At 44.6% G+C, this 17,647-nt stretch overlaps 1 protein-coding gene across 1 annotated transcript; it reads left to right on the forward strand.

Moving 5' to 3' along the window:
• The first annotated feature begins 449 nt into the window (after positions 1–449).
• LOC133073916 (nmrA-like family domain-containing protein 1) lies at positions 450–16,683 on the forward strand. Its single transcript, XM_061167900.1, has 5 exons — positions 450–532; positions 5,180–5,418; positions 7,426–7,675; positions 12,123–12,313; positions 16,575–16,683. The coding sequence occupies exons 1-3, from the start codon at positions 493–495 to the stop codon at positions 7,597–7,599; spliced, it is 453 nt and encodes a 150-aa protein (XP_061023883.1). The 5' UTR covers positions 450–492; the 3' UTR covers positions 7,600–7,675; positions 12,123–12,313; positions 16,575–16,683.
• The last annotated feature ends 964 nt before the right edge of the window (positions 16,684–17,647 follow it).

Genomic DNA, 17,647 nt, shown 5'->3' on the forward strand with positions numbered 1-17,647 from the left:
ATGTGTGGCTCCTCCTGCCTGGGGTGGTCTCTCTTCCTGTTCTCACTAACTGAATGCTCCATGGGGTCTTCAGGCCAGCTCCAGCAACATCTTCCCTCAAAAGCCTTCCTTAACACCACCATTCTGAGTTTCGTGTTTCCCGTCCGGGACCTACGTTCCCTCTGCCTTTCTCTCTGCTTTTCTTTTACTTACTAGTCTGTCTCCCTTACCAGAGCCTCTAGTTCAGTGCCTAGTATACCAAAGGTACTCACTACACATTTGCTGAACACATGAGTAAGTGAAATAAATGAAACCTCCTTTAGAAAATTGCTGTGTCAGAGTGAGTTAGTTAGGTGGTGATAACAAAAGTTTTTAGAAGGCAGGGACATAGTCCATGATGGGTGTGGTAATCAGAAAGGTTTAAAATTCTCACACTCAAAAGAAACTGCATCTCAGCTGCTGTCGCTGTTCGGAGGAAAGTGCTGCTGCTGCATTGACTCTTTGTTTAGTAACATGACCAGCAAGAAAATAATTGCAGTGTTTGGAGCAACAGGTAAAAAACTTCTTACTTTAAAAGTGTGTGCTGACTTGGGTTACTTTCTTGTTTTCCTGTCTTTAACTTCAGAGCCTGCAAGCATAGACTGAACAAAGAGCCCTTTGGAGAAAATTGAGAAAAGTTTATCATTTGCTTGCATTTATGATGTGGTAAAGGGGCAGGGTGATTTGACTTGATTTGTACAGAAATGATCTGAGAGGCACAGGGACATCGGACACATTTTCTTGTTCTTGATCATGGGCTGATTTGTTGGTGTAAGTCTCATTTCAGCACAAGTTATCTGCTACAGACTTTTCTCCACTCGCTTCCTGGTAAGCACAAGGAGCAAATGTGAGAGGCCCATGGGCAGAAGATACCCACATCCTGACCAGTTCGGGAAGGACTCTGAAAGGATGGAGTGGGTGGGGATTGCTGCTGCTAAGTCGCTTCAGTCGTGTCCGACTCTGTGCGACCCCATAGACGGCAGCCCACCAGGCTCCCCCATCCCTCGGATTCTCCAGGCAAGAACATTGGAGTGGGGTGCCATTTCCTTCTCCAATGCATGAAAGAAAAAGTGAGTGTGAAGTCACTCAGTCGTGTCCAACTCTTAGGGACTCCATGGACTGCAGCCTACCAGGCTCCTCCATCCATGGGATTTTCCAGGCAAGAGTACTGGAGTGGGGTGCCATTGCCTTCTCCATGGGTGGGGATTAGGAGAACACGTGCCCGGACTTCTCTCACGCACAGCTGCCTGAACCTTGCCACTGGCATTTCTGCTTCCACTCTGCCTCCCTCACAATCTGTTCTCCCAACAGCTAGACCTATCTTTCCAAAATCTTTCAATCAGCTCACTCCCCGTCTGTCAGTTCTCATTTCTGCCTTTTGATGATCTATTTGAAACTGTCAGATCATGGCAGGTCTTGGCTCAAAATCCCCCAACAGCAGCCCCCTACCTCACTCAAGTGAAATGAAAGCCCAACTCCTGGTCTGCAAGACACTTCTCCCACTTCCTCCTCTGCCATTCTCCCTCTCTCACTCTGCCTGTTCCTCAAACACACTCCCAATTTAAGGCCTTTGCACTGGCTGCTCCCTCAGCCTAGAATAATCTTCCTTCCTTCGTCACCCACGATGCTTTCTCTCTCATGTCTTCCAAGCCCTCTCCATGACCGCTCTCCAGACTTCCTTTTTTAAAATGGCAACTTCACTCCACCCTGCCACCGTCTGACTCCCTTCCTGCTTGATTTCTTCCTTTACCACCTTCTCTCCACACTAGGATAGAAGCTCTATGAGGACAGGGGTTTTGTCTGAAGGGAGGCAAGTGCTAAAGTGGGGAGAAAAGAGAAGTAAATTCTCAAAAAACCAACAGCCATGGGCTTCCCAGGTGGCTCAGTGGTAAAGAATCTGTCTGCCAATGCAGGAGACACCAACCAGTTCGATCCCTGGTTTAGGAAGAACCCACATGCTGCAGAGCAACTAAGTCCGTTTGCTGCAGCTGCTGAAGCCTGTACCCTCTAGAGCCTGTGTTCCGCAACAACAGAGGGCGCCAAAATGAGAAGTCCTCATGCTGCAACCAGAAAGTAGCTCCTACTAGCCTGGACTAGAGAAAGCCCACACAGCAGGGAGGACCCAGCAAAGCAGCTCCCCACACTACCCCCAAATCAACCCCAAAAGCAGGTATGACACTGACTTTAAAAAGGAAACAAAAGGTAATCAGATGAGGGGATGATTGTATATCGTATTAGGGCAATAGTGAAGTTGTTGGTTTTTCCTGAAAGAGAGGATAAGTCACTGAAGGGTTTTGAGCAGAGCTGTGACATGATAAGACTTGGTGCTAAAGTTTCCTGTTGACATCTGTCTGGTGAAGAAGCTGTAGGGGGCAAGGGCTGAAGCAGGGAGACTTATGAGGCTGTTGCCCTAAACCAGGCATGACTGACAGTGGCTTAGACTAGGGAGTGGTCAGATTCCCAATATGTTTTAAGGAGCATTGACTTGGTTCCCTGATGGGTCAGATATCAGAGGGAAAGAATGACTCCTAAGTGTTCTGGTTTGAGCAACTGAAAGAATAAAGTTGCGATTCACTGAAATGGGGAGGACCTGGAGAGAGCAGGTCAAGACAGGTCAGGAACTCTGTTTCCGTCTCTTTACACTTGAGTTGCTGCCTAGACATTCAAAGTAGGACGGTAAGAGGCTTGGGAGTGGCTCCTAAAGGAATCAGGTTAGATGTGTTAAAGTTGAAGAAAGTTGACTTGCAGTTGGCTGAGGAGGTGTGCTGATTGCTTTACTGCCCAGTTTTAATCCTTCGTTCAATAACCTTGGAGTTGTGGGTGTGTGTTTGGGGATTTGGGGAAGGGTTACTAGATTCGGCGAATAAAAATACATGATGCCTAATTAAATGTGATAGGGAAAGTGTTAACCCTTACTTGTGTATGCGTTTGAATGTCAAACTCTTGAGCATCATCTCCAGTGTCTGCCATTAAAATGCTGCTCTCTACATGGACTCACCTTCAAGGGAGCAAGGCCAATATGGTTGAATTCGTCTCCTGGTTTGAGTCTTAATGAGACATTAAAGTGGGTGTGATTAGGAGAGCCAGTCCTGGTTTTGGTTCAACTCTTCTTATTTTTTCATACTTGTCCATATTGCTTGCTTTTCCATTTTATGTGGGTCCAGGCAAAGACTGTCCACCTGAAAGCTGAGAATGCAGAGCACAGAGGTTTCATTATTTGTACTTCCTACATTCACTCATTCTTTCATTCAATGAACAGATATTGAAAGCTTGCAGTGTTCCAGGCACCAATCTCAAAACATGATTAGCAAACAGGGATAAAGAGTAAACAGTTTGTCTTCAAGGTGAACTTTAAGTTACAGTTCAGTTTTAAGGAAATAATTACAACGGTCAGTGTTTTGAGTTGTACCCCGTCCCTCCCCAAATTCATATGTTGAAACCCTAATCCCTAGTACCTCTGAATGTGACAGTATTTGCACATATACAATGTGTTATTGTATTGTTAAAGAGGTCATTTAAAGAGGCGGTTCCGTTAAAGTGAGGCCATAAGAGTGGGCCATAGTCCAATCTGACTGCTGTTCTCAGTAGAGAAAGGAAGTCTGACACAGAGACATGAGGGGCTCAAGTACACACAGGAAAGACCACTTGAAGACAGCCTCTCCTTTTACAATCCAAGGAGAGAGGCTTCAGGAGAGACCAAGCCAGCCGAGGACACCTTGTTCATGGACTTCTGGCCTCCAGGGGTGTGAAAAATATGGGTTGTTTAAGCCACCATTCTGTAGAATCTTGTTATAGCAGCTCTAGCAAACTAATAAGGTCAACAGATTTTTTTAATTGAATTTTAATTTTTATAGATACTGCATTTCAGAAATAGTGTTCTCAATGTAATATCTTCTCCAATCTCTGAGGATATTAATTCTTTAAAATTTATCTTCTGTTTCCTGCCTTTTTTTATCTTTTCTTTTTTTTTTTTTTTATCAGTTTGCTTATTTTGGTTTTACCTTTTATGTTGGAGGCTTTCCTTGAACATCTGATGAACTTTGGCTATCTGTTCATATTCAGTACAAGAGTACAAAACTGGCTAAGGGTCCAAAGGCAAAGCCCACTGAATGGCAGGCTGACAGGATCATCAGTGGTCTATCAGTTGGGGTACCTCAAAAAGAAGTGCCACAGTCTCTCAGAGAAGTTGAGAAAATTTAGTAAAGATGGGAAAGAACAGAAAGACTAAGTAAGCAACACGAAAGGACCAGAGGACAAGAGAGATGACTAAAACCTGGGAAGAGCAGCAATGTGAAGGGGTCACCTCTGCTCCAACCCTTGGGTCCCCTGTTGATGCCCTCCTCTGGCCAGACCCAGACTGAAGGCAAAAGAGCCCACTGATGGAGTCCGTAGAGGGCAGCCTCTCAGGAGCTAGGCAGGAGAGAGAAGGGAAGGTGCATTTTGAACCCCACACACACAAAATCAGGACCAATATGGGACCAGTTTGATGCAGGATCCCAAATATCAGTGAATGTGTAGAGTATGTGGCATCCCCCATAGGACATTCAGTAAACATTGTAGAGTGGATAAATCAGGTGAGTGATGATCATATCATGAACAGTCTTGAACACCATAAAAAGAAACTTCTGCAAGTTTTCAACCCTTTAAAAAAATAATAGAATAGGAACTTCTTTTGAAAGTAAAATTCTACAAAGAACCTAAAAAATGAAACCTGTGACCAGTTAAGGCTTCCCTTGTGGCTCAGATGGTAAAGAATCTGCCTGCAATGTGGGAGACCCAGGTTTGATTCCTGGGTTGGGAAGATCCCCTGGAGAAGGGAATGGCAATCCATTCCAGTATTCTTGCCTGCAAAATTCCATGGACAGAGGACCCTGACCAGTTAAAAGTAGAATTGCTTAGTGGACTCTGAGGTGGAGGGTCTGGTCCCCTGCTCTCCTGGCCTCCCAGTTGCCTCCGGGCCCCCCATTCTTTCTCTCCTCCATGGCTTCTGCTAAGCTACCTCGGAGAACGCTGTGAGAAACCTAATTTGAAACCACTCTTGCAAGCCATGGGAATGCCTCCTGAAGCAGTTACAGCAGCAGTAATGGGATTCCCTGCCCAGCTTCTTTTAGTGAACATTCTTCCTGACTCTTTCTGTATTTTTTCTTCCCCAATTCTGCAGGAGCCCAGGGCAGCTCTGTGGCCAGGGCCATGCTGGAGAGCAAAAAGTATGTGGTGAGAGCACTGACTCGAAACGTGACCCAGCCAAAGGCGCAGGTGCTCCGGGACCTCGGGGCTGAGGTGGTTAAAGGGGACCTGAATGACAAAGCATCGGTGGAGGCTGCCTTGAAGGGAGCCTATGGGGCCTTCCTGGTAACCAACATCTGGGAACATTTCAGCAAAGAGAAAGAAGTGTGTCAGGTGGGAACCACCTTCAAAAGCCCTTTCTTTTTTCCTGCCTGCCCATGCTGCCCTCCCTGGAAGGGGGTGGGCCTCACTCTATCACTTCTCTCTGGCATTTATGAAATCCATGTGCTTCAGGTGGATTGTTAGGTGATTGTAAAATCAGTGTCATGTGACATCTGTCCAAAGGTGACCTTGGAGATCTGAGAGTGGTCGTGTAGTGGAGCCAGTTATTAGAGCCTCTGATTCTTACCATTTGTTGTAGATGGCATGTGAGGGTTGGCAGCAAGGACATCCCATGAATTAAGGTTACTCTGAGAGTGAAATGGGAAGAACAAATGTAAGGACTATGTTTAGACTTCTGGCAGAGAATTTGGAAATGAATTAGCAATGGGTACATAAGAAAAGAAGTGAGCAAACAAGTAAATGAGTCACAAGGATGAACTCCAGGGAAAATGAAAATTTGTAGAAAAAGTGAATGTGACCATAAAACAGGTGAAGCGTGGCTCTGCTTCACCTATGTTAGCACTGATGAATGATGCAGCTCCAAATATGATATTCTGAGGATGAAAAAAAGGAAGTTGTGTATGTATGTGATGGTTACGGTGGTGGGGCCATGTGTGTGAGAATACTGTTGTGCTCGGTTGTTACGACGTGTCCAGCTCTTTGCCACCCAGTGGATTGTAGCCCACCAGGCACCTCTATCTAGGGGATTTCCCAGGCAAGGATACTGGAGTGGGTTGCTGTTTTCTTCTCCAGGGGATCTTCCCTGACCCAAAGATCAAACTCGCTTCTCCTGCTGCATCTCCTGCATTGCAGGCGGGTACTTTACCGCTGAGCCACCAGGGAAGCCTGTGTGAGAGAGACAGAGACATTGAGAGAGAGAGAGAGAGAGAGAGCTGAAGATGAGGCTCATCTGTCATAGTAGAAATTTAGTAGATGATTTCTTAAACTGTGAAAAATCAAGAATTAGCAGTACAACATGTTATTTAGAAATAAAGAAGCAGCTAAAAGATGAAAATGAGCACGTAGAATATTTGGCATGAGCCCATAGAATTTCTGGAAAGTAGTTATCACCATAGAGGGTACAGGGAACTTTTCTGTCATTATAAGATCTACTTTCCCCTCCCCCATGCCAGTGCTATTTGCAAATTATACATATGTTTAAATAGAAAATATGAAGATTAAATTTTTTAAATGTAATGGATGGGATCGGACTTTTTCGGAAATGGTAAAATTAAAAAAATTAAGAGCAAGATTGAACCATTTCAGGAATGTCTGTTAATTATATCACTTACAGCTTGTCTTTAAGTGATAAATTTAGGAAGGACTTATTTTAGGAACTCTTGAGTTCTAACTCTGATATTCACTCACTGTGGAATGTAGGGGTACAAGTCATTTCTCTGTCTCACTTTCTCAACCTAAGCCAGATTAGTTATGTCTTCTCTGTCTGGTATGGGGTTTTGTTAGGAAAAGAAGGGAAAAAAAAGAGAGGGAGTGGAAGGAAGAAGGAGCTTTGAAGAACTTGGAACTAAAACTACAAAAAAGAAAATATATGTACATCTATGCATGCTTGTATGTGTGTGTGTGTTTATAAAAACCAACTATATGTATATCTCCCTCCATTTTGCCCTCAGTATCCAAATGGTGAGCAGATATAATCTATCATCAGAAAACATCACACACTGCTTTCGCAGGTATCCCTGAGCCTCTTTTATATATATATACATATATATATATAAAATGCGGTAGTGGATCACAGAGTTACTGACAACCAAGAGGAAGGGGCCGGATTCCTTACTGTTTGCACCAGAAGATGGGTTCAGCATCTTGACACAGTGGAGCCTCTGCTTCTGGATCCTGGTGGCCTCCCCTATGATCTGAGGCTGGGAAAGCTCCCCTCCAAAGAGGACAATAAGAGAAAGGCATGGGGGGGGGGGGGGCGGAGTAGAGGACCCAGCATCAGCCCCTCAGTCTGCATGCAAATTCAACCTTCTCTATAAGGTGTCTACCTTTGTCCCTCAGGGAAAACTGGTGGCTGATGTTGCCAAGAGCCAGGGTCTGAAGCACGTGGTGTACAGCGGCCTGGAGAACGTCAAGCGCCTGACAAACGGCAAGCTGGAGGTGCTGCACTTTGATGGGAAGGGAGAGGTGGAGGAGTATTTCTGGTCCATTGGCGTTCCCATGACCAGCGTCTGAGTGGCAGCTTACTTTGAAAACTTTCTTGGCCCACTGAAGCCGGTGAAGGCCTCTGATGGAGATTACTACACCCTGGGTATGTGGAGGGTTGTAGCGAAACTAACCTGACACCAGCTTTCCCCCTGCCCAGCCCCCTATTCCCATCCTTCCTCTCTTCACATGCCATCCGAGTGCCTGCTGTGTGGTCAGCTCTGGGTGAAGTGCTGACAGGGGCCCCACGTTGTCCTAGATTTCCTGGAGAGCTGGGTCTTGGGCTGGAAAAACCAAGGATTACACTTCCTGTCTCATCCAGCTGATGTTCCTCATATAAGCAGTGAGCCACGTGGCCTCAGGCCTCAGTTTCCCCATGTCTAATAGGAAAGTTGGACAAGATGACTTTCCTTTCCAGCTCGTCTCTCTGCCCTTCTGTGGCCACAGGGAACACATTCTTCTCTCGACCTGGATCCCAGGGTCAGAATCCTGAGAGGGTCCATGCCCATACTGCACCTGAGCTTGTCCGATCTCGGAAGCTAAGCAGGGTCAGGCTGGTTAGTACTTGGATGCGAGAATCCTGGAGGGACACTGACTCCCTCAGAACGAGTTTCCAGCCCTGCTTGCAGAGCCTGGTTCCATAAGTCTGGTCTGGGGCCTGCAAGACTATAGTTCTAACCAGGACTCCTGGTAATTCCAATGCTGCCAGTCCCCTGGCCTGCATTCCCTTGCTCTTTGGGGACATTTTCTTTGCCCATAGTCCAGGGTGGCTCTGTGGAATGGAGGGAGTGTGAGAGAATCAGTGACTGCAAGGCAGTCTTTCTTCCCTGGCATGTAATTAAGACTGATGAGGGACGTAACTAGTGGCAAAGTAGATCTGAGCTAGAGCCTGGAGCACCTGCCACATGTCACAGATGACTTGGGTAATAGTTCAACAAGTGACCAGATAAGTGTATAAATGTGATACCTCTCTTCACCCCCCTTCCCTTCTTCCTACGCCTCCACCAGGTTTCAGAAGCCTGCACCCGTGACATTTCCCAGGTTCTAAACTAGGATATTATAATCTATGAATTAGATTGGCCCTAGGTGAAGAGGTGATGCTTTAAACTTTTGCTGGTACCCAGTCCCATGTGAGTTCCCCACATCTGTAAAACCCAGCCTCAGGTATCCCTGAGATCTCGTCCTCTCCCTTCCGTCAAGCGCCGCCCCCTCCATAGGGAATAGCTCCCTGCCACCGCGCCCCCCCTCCACCCCCAAACACACACCATAGGGAATATCTAACATTTACCGAGGACTTACTGGGTGTTTGGTGTCTGTTTCACAGATGGGAAAACCGAGGCACAGATAGATTAGATTAACTTTGCCAAGATCAATAGTAAGGTAGAACCAGAACTTGAATTCTGGTAATCTGACTCCAAAACTGTACTCTTTAAATGAAAAAAAAAAAAAAAAAAAAAATTTTTTTTTTTTTTGGTCACACCATGAGGCAAGTGGGATCTTAGTTCCCCAACCAGGGATTGAAATCATGCCCCCTGCAGTGGAAGTGCAAAGTCTTAACCACTGGACCACCAGAGAATTCCAGAACCATATTCTTTTTTTTTTTTCAGTCAATAAGAAATTTACTTGTTTTAAAAAAATCCAAATGCCGGCATTGTCCAGAAAAATTTAACAGATTTATAATTGTTATAAAGTTGAACTGCTGAAACTTGTTCGCTGAAACATTTTGACATTCATTAATGCTTTATGTCCTGCATTTACATTAAAAATTCACACACAAATGAAAATGGAAAAACTGCCAATACCTGATTTCCCTCCCCTATTTTTCCACTTGTAATCATATACTTAGGTACCTTTTGACCCCATGGAAAACATATATCTAACGTTCAGAACTACCAATAACAGGAAGAAGAGAATTTTTCTTTTTTTAAGTATGAAATGTTTACCATCTTAGTGGATTCTTGAGCACGTTCTCCACGTATGCGGCATGCTAACTGGATGTCTTTTGGCATAATTGTTACACGTTTGGCACGGATAGCACACAGGTTGGTGTCTTCAAAAAGGCCAACAAGATAGGCCTCACTTGCCTCCTGCAAAGCACCAATAACTGCACCCTGGAAGCGCATATCTGTTTTGAAGTCCTGACCAATTTCCTGCACCAGATGCTGGAAGGGAAGTTTGCGAATCAGAAGCTCAGTGGACTTCTGATAACGTCTCATTTCACCGAGTGCCACAGTACCAGGCCTGTAAAGATGAGGTTTCGTCTCCCCTCCAGTAGAGGGCGCACTCTTGCGAGTGGCTTTTGTGAGTTGCTTCCTCGGTGCTTTACTGCTGGTTGATTAGCTTACATTCGAGCCATGGTATAGAGACCGCCTCACTTAACCCCTTCTCCTTTGGCTGGAGCTAGGAGAGCTAAAGGAGACGCTGACCGGCTGCAAACAGAATTCCAGAACCATATTTTTTTTTACCACTGTCCCTTAGCACCTTTTAAACTCAGTCCAAGAACCTCAATCTTCAAATAAAAGCAAACCTCAGAGTCAGAATACACTTGATTCTGAGTGCCTCAAAAAACAGAGACTGCTTTTTTACAATTATAATTTATAATTTATTTATATTTATAAATTTATAATTTATATATTTTATAATTATAATTTATGCAGAGGAATGAGCAGACATATTTCCTACCCAGAAATCAGGTAGGAAGTTAATTTTGCTGCAAAAAGACAAATTGTGACATTTAGTTCCTGGCTGCTAAACCTTAAGTCACTTTTACACTGGACTGGAATTCAGAGACCTTGATTCTTGTCCTGGCCTGTTGTTTCCTAACTGTAAGGCACTGGGTGAGTCAGTAGACTTAGATTCTTCAGTTTAAATAAACGACAGTGCTGGGGCTAGATCACGTCCACATTGGGTTCCAGCCTCAGGAGTGTGGGCTTCTGGGAATCTGCGAGAGGTTGTACCCACCTGTAGGAATGGCGCAGAATTCGGAGTGATGGATGAGAGCTTGAGTTCCCTTCTGCTGCTTGCTGGCTGAGTAACCTCAGGCAACTCCTTGATATTCCTATGTTTCAAGGTTGTTTTGAGGGTTAAACCATCCAATATGTTTGCTAATGATTTCATTCAATAAATATTTGAAGGCCTCCTACGTGCCAGTCATTTACTTCACTTTACTGGAGATTCAGTAATAAACCACTAAAAGCAGACAAAGCTCTGCCCTCATTAAGCTCATATTCTGGTCAAGGAGGTGGATAGCAGAGAAGCATAATAGAGAAGTAAAATGTATTATGTGTTAGAAAGTGATAAGTACTCTAAAAAATAAGGCTGAGTAAAGTGTATGTGGAGTGTCAGCAGTAAGCGTGGTGTATGAAGTTTAAATTAGGTGATTGGTGGGCTTCTTTGAGAAGGTGACATTTGAGCAACTTCTGATAGAGGTAAGTAACTGGCTTTGTGAATATTCGGGGGAAGACATTTTCAGGCAGACAGAACAGCCAGTGTGGTTGGATCAGAGCAGGTTGGGGGGTTGGGGAGAGGGGAGTAGGAGGTGAGGCCAGAGCTAGTAGAGGGTCTGGTCCTGTAAGCTATGGCTTTTCTTCTGAGAGACACAGAGAGCCATTGGAGGGGTCTGGGCAGATATGACATGAGCTAACTTTAGTTTTTACAGAATCACTCTGACTTTTGTGTTGAAAAGAGACTGTGGAAGGGCAGGAGTAGAATTGGAAATAAGGGGCCCAGCTTTGCAATAATCCAAGTCAGAGATGATGGTGGCTTTGTTGTTCAGTCACTGAGTTGTGTCTGACTCTTTGCGACCCCATAGACTATAGCACACCAAGCTTCCCTGTCCTTTGCCATCTCCCAGAGTTTGCTCAGATTCATGTGCATTGAATTGGTGATGCCATCTAACCATCTCATCCTCTGCTGCCCTCTTCTTCTCCTACCCTCAATATTTCCCAGCATCAGGGTCTTTTACAAGTTAGCTCTTCTCAGATGGTGGCTTAGACTAGGGTAATTAATACCAGTGAGGATGGCGAGAAGTCTTTAAATTCTGGACACTATGAATACGACTACAAAAAAAAAAAAAGGATCTGGGGTGGGAGACACACGTCAAGGTTGACTCTAAGATTTTTAATTTGAGAAACTGGAATCATAGAGCTGCCTTTAACTGAGAAGGAAGTTTGTAGCAGAAGCAGGTTGCCCAGGAATTCATTTTGGGGCACACTGAGTTTCTAATGTTTATTAAACATTCAAGTAAGGATGTTGAGTAGGACATGGGACAAATGCATCTGGAGCTCAACAGAGATGTCAGGGTTAGACATAACAATTAATCATAACTTGCACACAGAAGATGCTTAGTAAATGGTAGTTCTTTTTCTTTTTATCAATACCCAGGTATTATGATATTTTCTCAAACAAACCTTATAACTGCATAGATGGTAGCGACTCAGTGTTACATGGAATTGCCATAACTTTTGTTTAACTGGTTGATTAATTCAGATTGATGGGACCTACCAAGGATGTGATGTAATTAGCTATTTTTATCTTTTTATTTTTTAAACTAGCAATGCCTATGGGGGATGTACCAATGGATGGTATCTCGGTTGCTGATATCGGAGCTGTCGTCTGAAGCATCTTTAATTCTCCAGAGGAGTTTGTAGGCAAGGCCGTGGGTCTCAGTGCAGAAGCGCTGACTATGCAGCAGTATGCTGATATTCTGTCCAAGGGTTTGGGGAAAGAAGTCCGAGATGCAAAGGTGAGTTTTTAATAGACAAACATGATCACAAGAGGTCACATTCCCACTAACTTACAAATTCTGGGAGACTTTTCACAGATTTGGGCAGGGTTGAGCTGAGGCTGTCAGATGAAATTGGAGAGGATTCCTGTTCTATGAATCTGTCTTCATTTGTTGGTGCATCTGAATCCTAACCTTAAGACTTTATGCTTTGGCTTCAGGTTAATCAGCTTATTAAAGTACAATTCCTTTTGGGTGGAAAGAACTTAGACTCTGAAGACTAAGGTACAACGTTCTCATATATACCATCCCATCCCTCCCCTCCCAGGGACTCATCGCTGATCAGGCCAGTGTGCCAGAGTTGGCCAGCATCAGGCAAGGCACTTAGCCTCTCTAAGCTGTGGCTTCCTCATTCACAAAGTGGCTGAGAGCATCTTCCTGGGGCATTTTGTGAAAATTAGGGTATATTTAGGGAGCTTAGCCTAGTGTTTGGCATATAACAAGCATATCTCAAGGACCTGTTATATCCCTGGTGCTACCTTTGAGGACTTCACAGCAGAGTTGGGGTGAAAATTCTCACATGCATGAAGTCATAGTGATCAGACAAGAGCAAAATGCTGTGGTGCTTGATTGTGTTGCCCACACTCTCTGCTCTATGGGTGGTCAGAGAGGGTAGGAGAAGGCTTCACAGAAGGAGTAGCTTTGAGGTGGTCCTTGAGTCTGGGCAAGACTGGGTATGGGTGGAGGGAGCAATGGGTGGCCTGACTAAGTTCTAGAATGAACAGGAATAAACCGGAGGCAGTCTGGGGAAGTAAGCAAGTCCTGGCTCTGCCCTTATCCCTCTGGGGGCTCTTGAAAAATTACTTAACTTCTCCATGGTTGTGTGTGCGTGTTCAGTCATGTCTGACTCTTTGCGACCCCCTGGATTGTAGCCTGCCAGGTTCCTCTGTCCATGGGGATTCCCCGGGCAAGAATATTGGAGTGGGTTGCCTTTCCCTTCTCCAGGGGATTTTCCTGACCCAGGGATTGAACCCATGTCTCCTGAGTCTCCTGCATTGGCAGGCGGATTCTTTACCACTGAGCCACCTGGGAAGCAGACTTAACCTCTCCAGCCTTCCTTTGTTCATATGTTAAAGAAGATTATTACACCTGCTATAGGCTTGTTGCGAGGATGTGGTGAGACCCATGTGGGAAAGGCTAGCATTGGGTCTGGCATTTAGTAGCCCTCGATAACTAACTGGGTTGGAATGGCCTGGGCTTGAGTGTGGCCATGATAGACCTTTCATAGAGAAGTGAGGGCAGTGGTTCATCCTGAGTGCTTCCAGCCATTTCTCCAAGCGGCTGTTGTCAGAGGATGGAGAGAACAGTGTTTCTGAGAAGAAAGTGTGAGTCTGTGTGTGCCTGGCCTGGACACCATCGCAGCTGAAAGGAGGACCCTACCTTCCCTCAAGCTGGCAGGCATCAACTAACACAGCTCTTTGTCTCTCCTGGCTGCTGTTCTCCCATCTGTGAAAGGAGAGTGTAGTCTGGATGGTTTCTCAGGTTCTGCCCAGTACTGACATTTCTCCAGAGTAGAGAGAGTCCCTTCCTCTTTACAGAGTTCGAGTCTGCTTTTGTAAATTAGGATTGATTGGAACACACCCGCACTTTTGTTTGTGTATTGCCTCTGGCTGGTTTCAGGATACTTTGGTAGATCTGAGTAGTTCTAGACAGTAGTTCTAGTAGTAGTGACAGAGACCATATGGCCAGAAAGCCTTAAATATTTATATTTAGCCCTTCATGAGTAAGTTTGGTGAACCCTGCTCTAGAATGTTTCCTAGAGTTAGGGGCAGAGGGTTGGTTTTCGTTTTCATCTGCAGCTCGTGGGCCAGTGAATCTTGAGAGGCTATCTAGACTCCAGTTCACCTCAAGTACTGGCTCTGTGAGGAGGCTGACAGATATTTTGGGGAGAAAACTATTGTAGGTATCAATCCAGTTATAAAGCCGTGTTTGGGGATCTCACTGAAAGCCACACAAATTTCATGGAGAAAATGTTACTCCCAAGCCCAAGAAGTCAGCACTCATTCAAAAGATGGTGAGAGAACATCTTTTGTTCTTATGAGAACTTCTGCAAAGTCATCTATCCCTGGGTGCAAATTTACTATTTAGTGACTGACCCCTCTCCCAGTGCTTTGCATTTGGGTCTTGTATTCATTTTGTCTGTGGGGTCTGAACTCTACAAAGAAGGGGAGGAAGGTGAAGAATGTGGGCGTGTGGTGTGTGTGCATTCATTTCAGAATGCCAGGTAGACGTTATTTGGGATGGCTCAGGACCGTCCAAGCATCTCTCAGTCACATACCTGGTTTCTGACGGCTTTGGGTACAAGTTGTTGCGCAATGCAGCAGAAACTTCTCTGGCACACAGAATTTTATGGGATTGGAAGTTGGAAGTTCTACAGAATGGTTAAAGCTGTTCTTAGAAACGAGTTTGACTTAAAGCCACTGGTGCTGGTACGGTACTCTGGGGAAGGACGCATGTGGCCACAAGGTGGCGCTCCAGCCCTGGCGGTCTGACTTTCCCTGTCTGGTCAGAAGGTTGCTGTTTGCTTAATTACTTCAGCGACTACCCCTCGCCCCCCACCCCATTCCCGAACTCCCCAGAATAAACTCCCATCAGAAACTCTGATCTGGCTGAAACTGCCTGTCTAACCCCAAAAGGGACACTGTTCTCTCAGAAAAGTGAGACACAACAGAGCAAATCTCTTTTCTTAAAAACCTGCAGAAAAGCATCCCTTATTTTCCTGAGGGATATTAGTTACCAAAGTTACAGGATGAGAGAGTAACTCAAGGAGACAGATATTTTAGAAGTCATCTTCCATGCTTCTCTGATAGTGTTCTATTTTCAAACTCACTAAAATTTAAAAATGTTTTCTGATTTCAAAAATTATAAATGCTTATGGCAGAAAATACAGAAAATTATTTTTAAAAAGAATATAAAAGTCACATTGTTTGATCTATCAGAGATAGTAACTGTTAAGATTTGTACATTTTCTTCTGGTCTTTTTCCAGTATATATGTAATAAAATTAAAACAACATGCTATGTACCATTTTGTATCTGGCTTTTTCACTTGACATTAAATTATGAGCATATATTTCTATTCAACTTTTTAAAAAATATTGACTGCATAATATTTCTAGAGTAGATGTACCATAGTTACCATAGTTTATTTTACCATTCCTTTATTTTCTGGATATGCAGATTGTTTTTGATTTTTCATTACTATAAATGGTATGACAGTCATTATGTTATATGAGTTTGCACCTGTCACATTATTCTAAGGCCAGGTAGAGGTTAGAGTTTTCTAAGTGAGGTTAGAGTTTATCGCTGGAGACTAAAAACTGATTATATTGGATCCAATAGTTAGAAATGTTCTCAATGGGAATCCCATGGTGGTCCAGTAGTTAGGGCTCTGCACTTCTGCAGGGGGCAAGATTTTGATCCCTGATCAAGGAACAAAGATTCTACATACCATGTGGCATGGCCAAGAAAAAAGAAGAAAGAAAGAAAGAAATGGTCTTAGTTGATGCAGATGGCATCTCTACAGATCCACTTAGTGTTTTTTCAGAAGGGTTTTTCAGAGGGTGGCTCAGTGGGTATGTGATGGGCAGTGTTTGTTGGGCCTGGCCCTGGCAGAGGCTGCATGGCTGAAGTTCAGATGCTTGTTTCCAATTAGGAGGGAAGGGTGGAGAGCTTAGTGCCTTGATGCTGCATGGAGGGCTTGATGGGTTGAAGATCTTGAAGGCATGCTGAGGAATCCCAGGAGGAAATGTATATGAAAACCAGTCAGATGAAGGGGCTATATATCCATGGTACCTTATCCCAAGTGCTTGCGGCCAGAAACAATTCAGCTTTCAGAGTCTTGCAGCTTTTAGAGGGGTTATGTCTACACACGCTATGTGACATCACCATCAGGGGCTGGGGCAGGACCCTGTAACCAAACATATCAATATCTCTGCAGAGAAAGACAGGGCAATTTCCACTAAGCAGGATGAAGACCATAAATAACTTCTCTTAAGTTTAGATAAGGTTTTGCCCCCAAATTAGTTCAGGAAAGTCAATATGTTGCCAAATTGCTTATGAAAAAAAACTTCAGTGTTTCTTGGGTCTTGGGATTAGGCAAAAGAATTGTGGATTTGTATCATCATGAAGGTGAACAAGTTCTTTTCAAACTGTTTTAAATGAGGGCTATAACATTTCCTGTTGTTTCTTTTCTTTCTTTCTTTTTTAACTTGTTCTTCAAAGATCACCCCAGAGGCTTATGAGAAGCTGAAATTCCCTGCAGCAAAGGAAATGGCCAACATGTGTCGTTTCTATCAAATGAAGCCAGACCGTGACATCAAGCTCACCCACCGACTGAATCCCAAAGTCAAAAGCTTCAGCCAGTTCATCTCAGAGAACCAGGCAGCCTTGAAGAACTTATAAACTGTTCACACAGACCTCTGAGAACACAGTGTTATTCCTCCCAGTTCCTGGTCTTCTTTATAGCACTAAAACTATGTTTATGGAACAGATAGCTTAGAGTACAGTTGTTATACCCTGAAGGCTTCCCTGGGTTGGGAGCGGGGTGGGGGCGGGGGGTGGGTGGGCAGTAGGACACTGCAGAGCTGATTGACACAGTAATGTGACCCACATGTAACGTTCCAGCTGCTAATAAACATAGTACACCTGTCAGGTTAAGTGAGAAGCCCCCAGCCTATCACCCTTTGTAGTTCTCTCTTTCCAACAGCCACGTTGCCTTGGAAGTCTCTGGCCTGAGCAACTTGGAGCTCCTTCCTTCTCACAAATCAGTGGGGATGGGGGGGACCCTCAGCTTTCTCCTTCATATGTGACCTTGAACTGGTCACATATGTGTGACTGTCACACCTGGAACTCCCTTAGACAGCTCCAGTTTTTTCAAGCGCGTTGTCACATTCTTCGTGAGGTTTTAAGTGATTTTAATTTTCTTAAAAATCTTTGTAGAGGGTTTTCTGGGGAACTTGGTGTTCAGTGAACCAGTGTTGGAAATTCAGTTTTGCTTCAAGGTTGGAAGGTCATCTCTGATTGTCATTAAATCAGCTGTTGAATCATTACTCAGTTACTCGTCTTTTCATTCACCTGCCCCTCATTTATCCATCCCCCGGCTTTCTTTTCAGCACCAGCACCAATGGTACATCTGTAGGCCTTGCTCCCCTCCTGTTTTCTTGCTGGAGTGGCCCACTCTCCAAAGGCTGCCATGGCCCCTTTTCAGTTTGTGGTTGGGATTGTGTCATGTGAGGGCAAGAGAGGGGGCTATGTCACTCCTTAGCGACAAGTGAGGCCCAGAGCCTCTGCAGTGG

This window comes from Dama dama, chromosome 19 (genome assembly GCF_033118175.1).
Source record: "Dama dama isolate Ldn47 chromosome 19, ASM3311817v1, whole genome shotgun sequence".
NCBI lineage: Eukaryota > Metazoa > Chordata > Mammalia > Artiodactyla > Cervidae > Dama > Dama dama.

Bases quoted from the DNA above. Each gene is read 5' to 3' on its own strand.
- LOC133073916 (XM_061167900.1), top strand. From the start codon at position 493: ATGACCAGCAAGAAAATAATTGCAGTGTTTGGAGCAACAG. The intron at 533-5,179 runs GTAAAAAACTTC...CCAATTCTGCAG, and splicing joins TGCAGTGTTTGGAGCAACAG to GAGCCCAGGGCAGCTCTGTG. The intron at 5,419-7,425 runs GTGGGAACCACC...TTTGTCCCTCAG, and splicing joins AAGAGAAAGAAGTGTGTCAG to GGAAAACTGGTGGCTGATGT.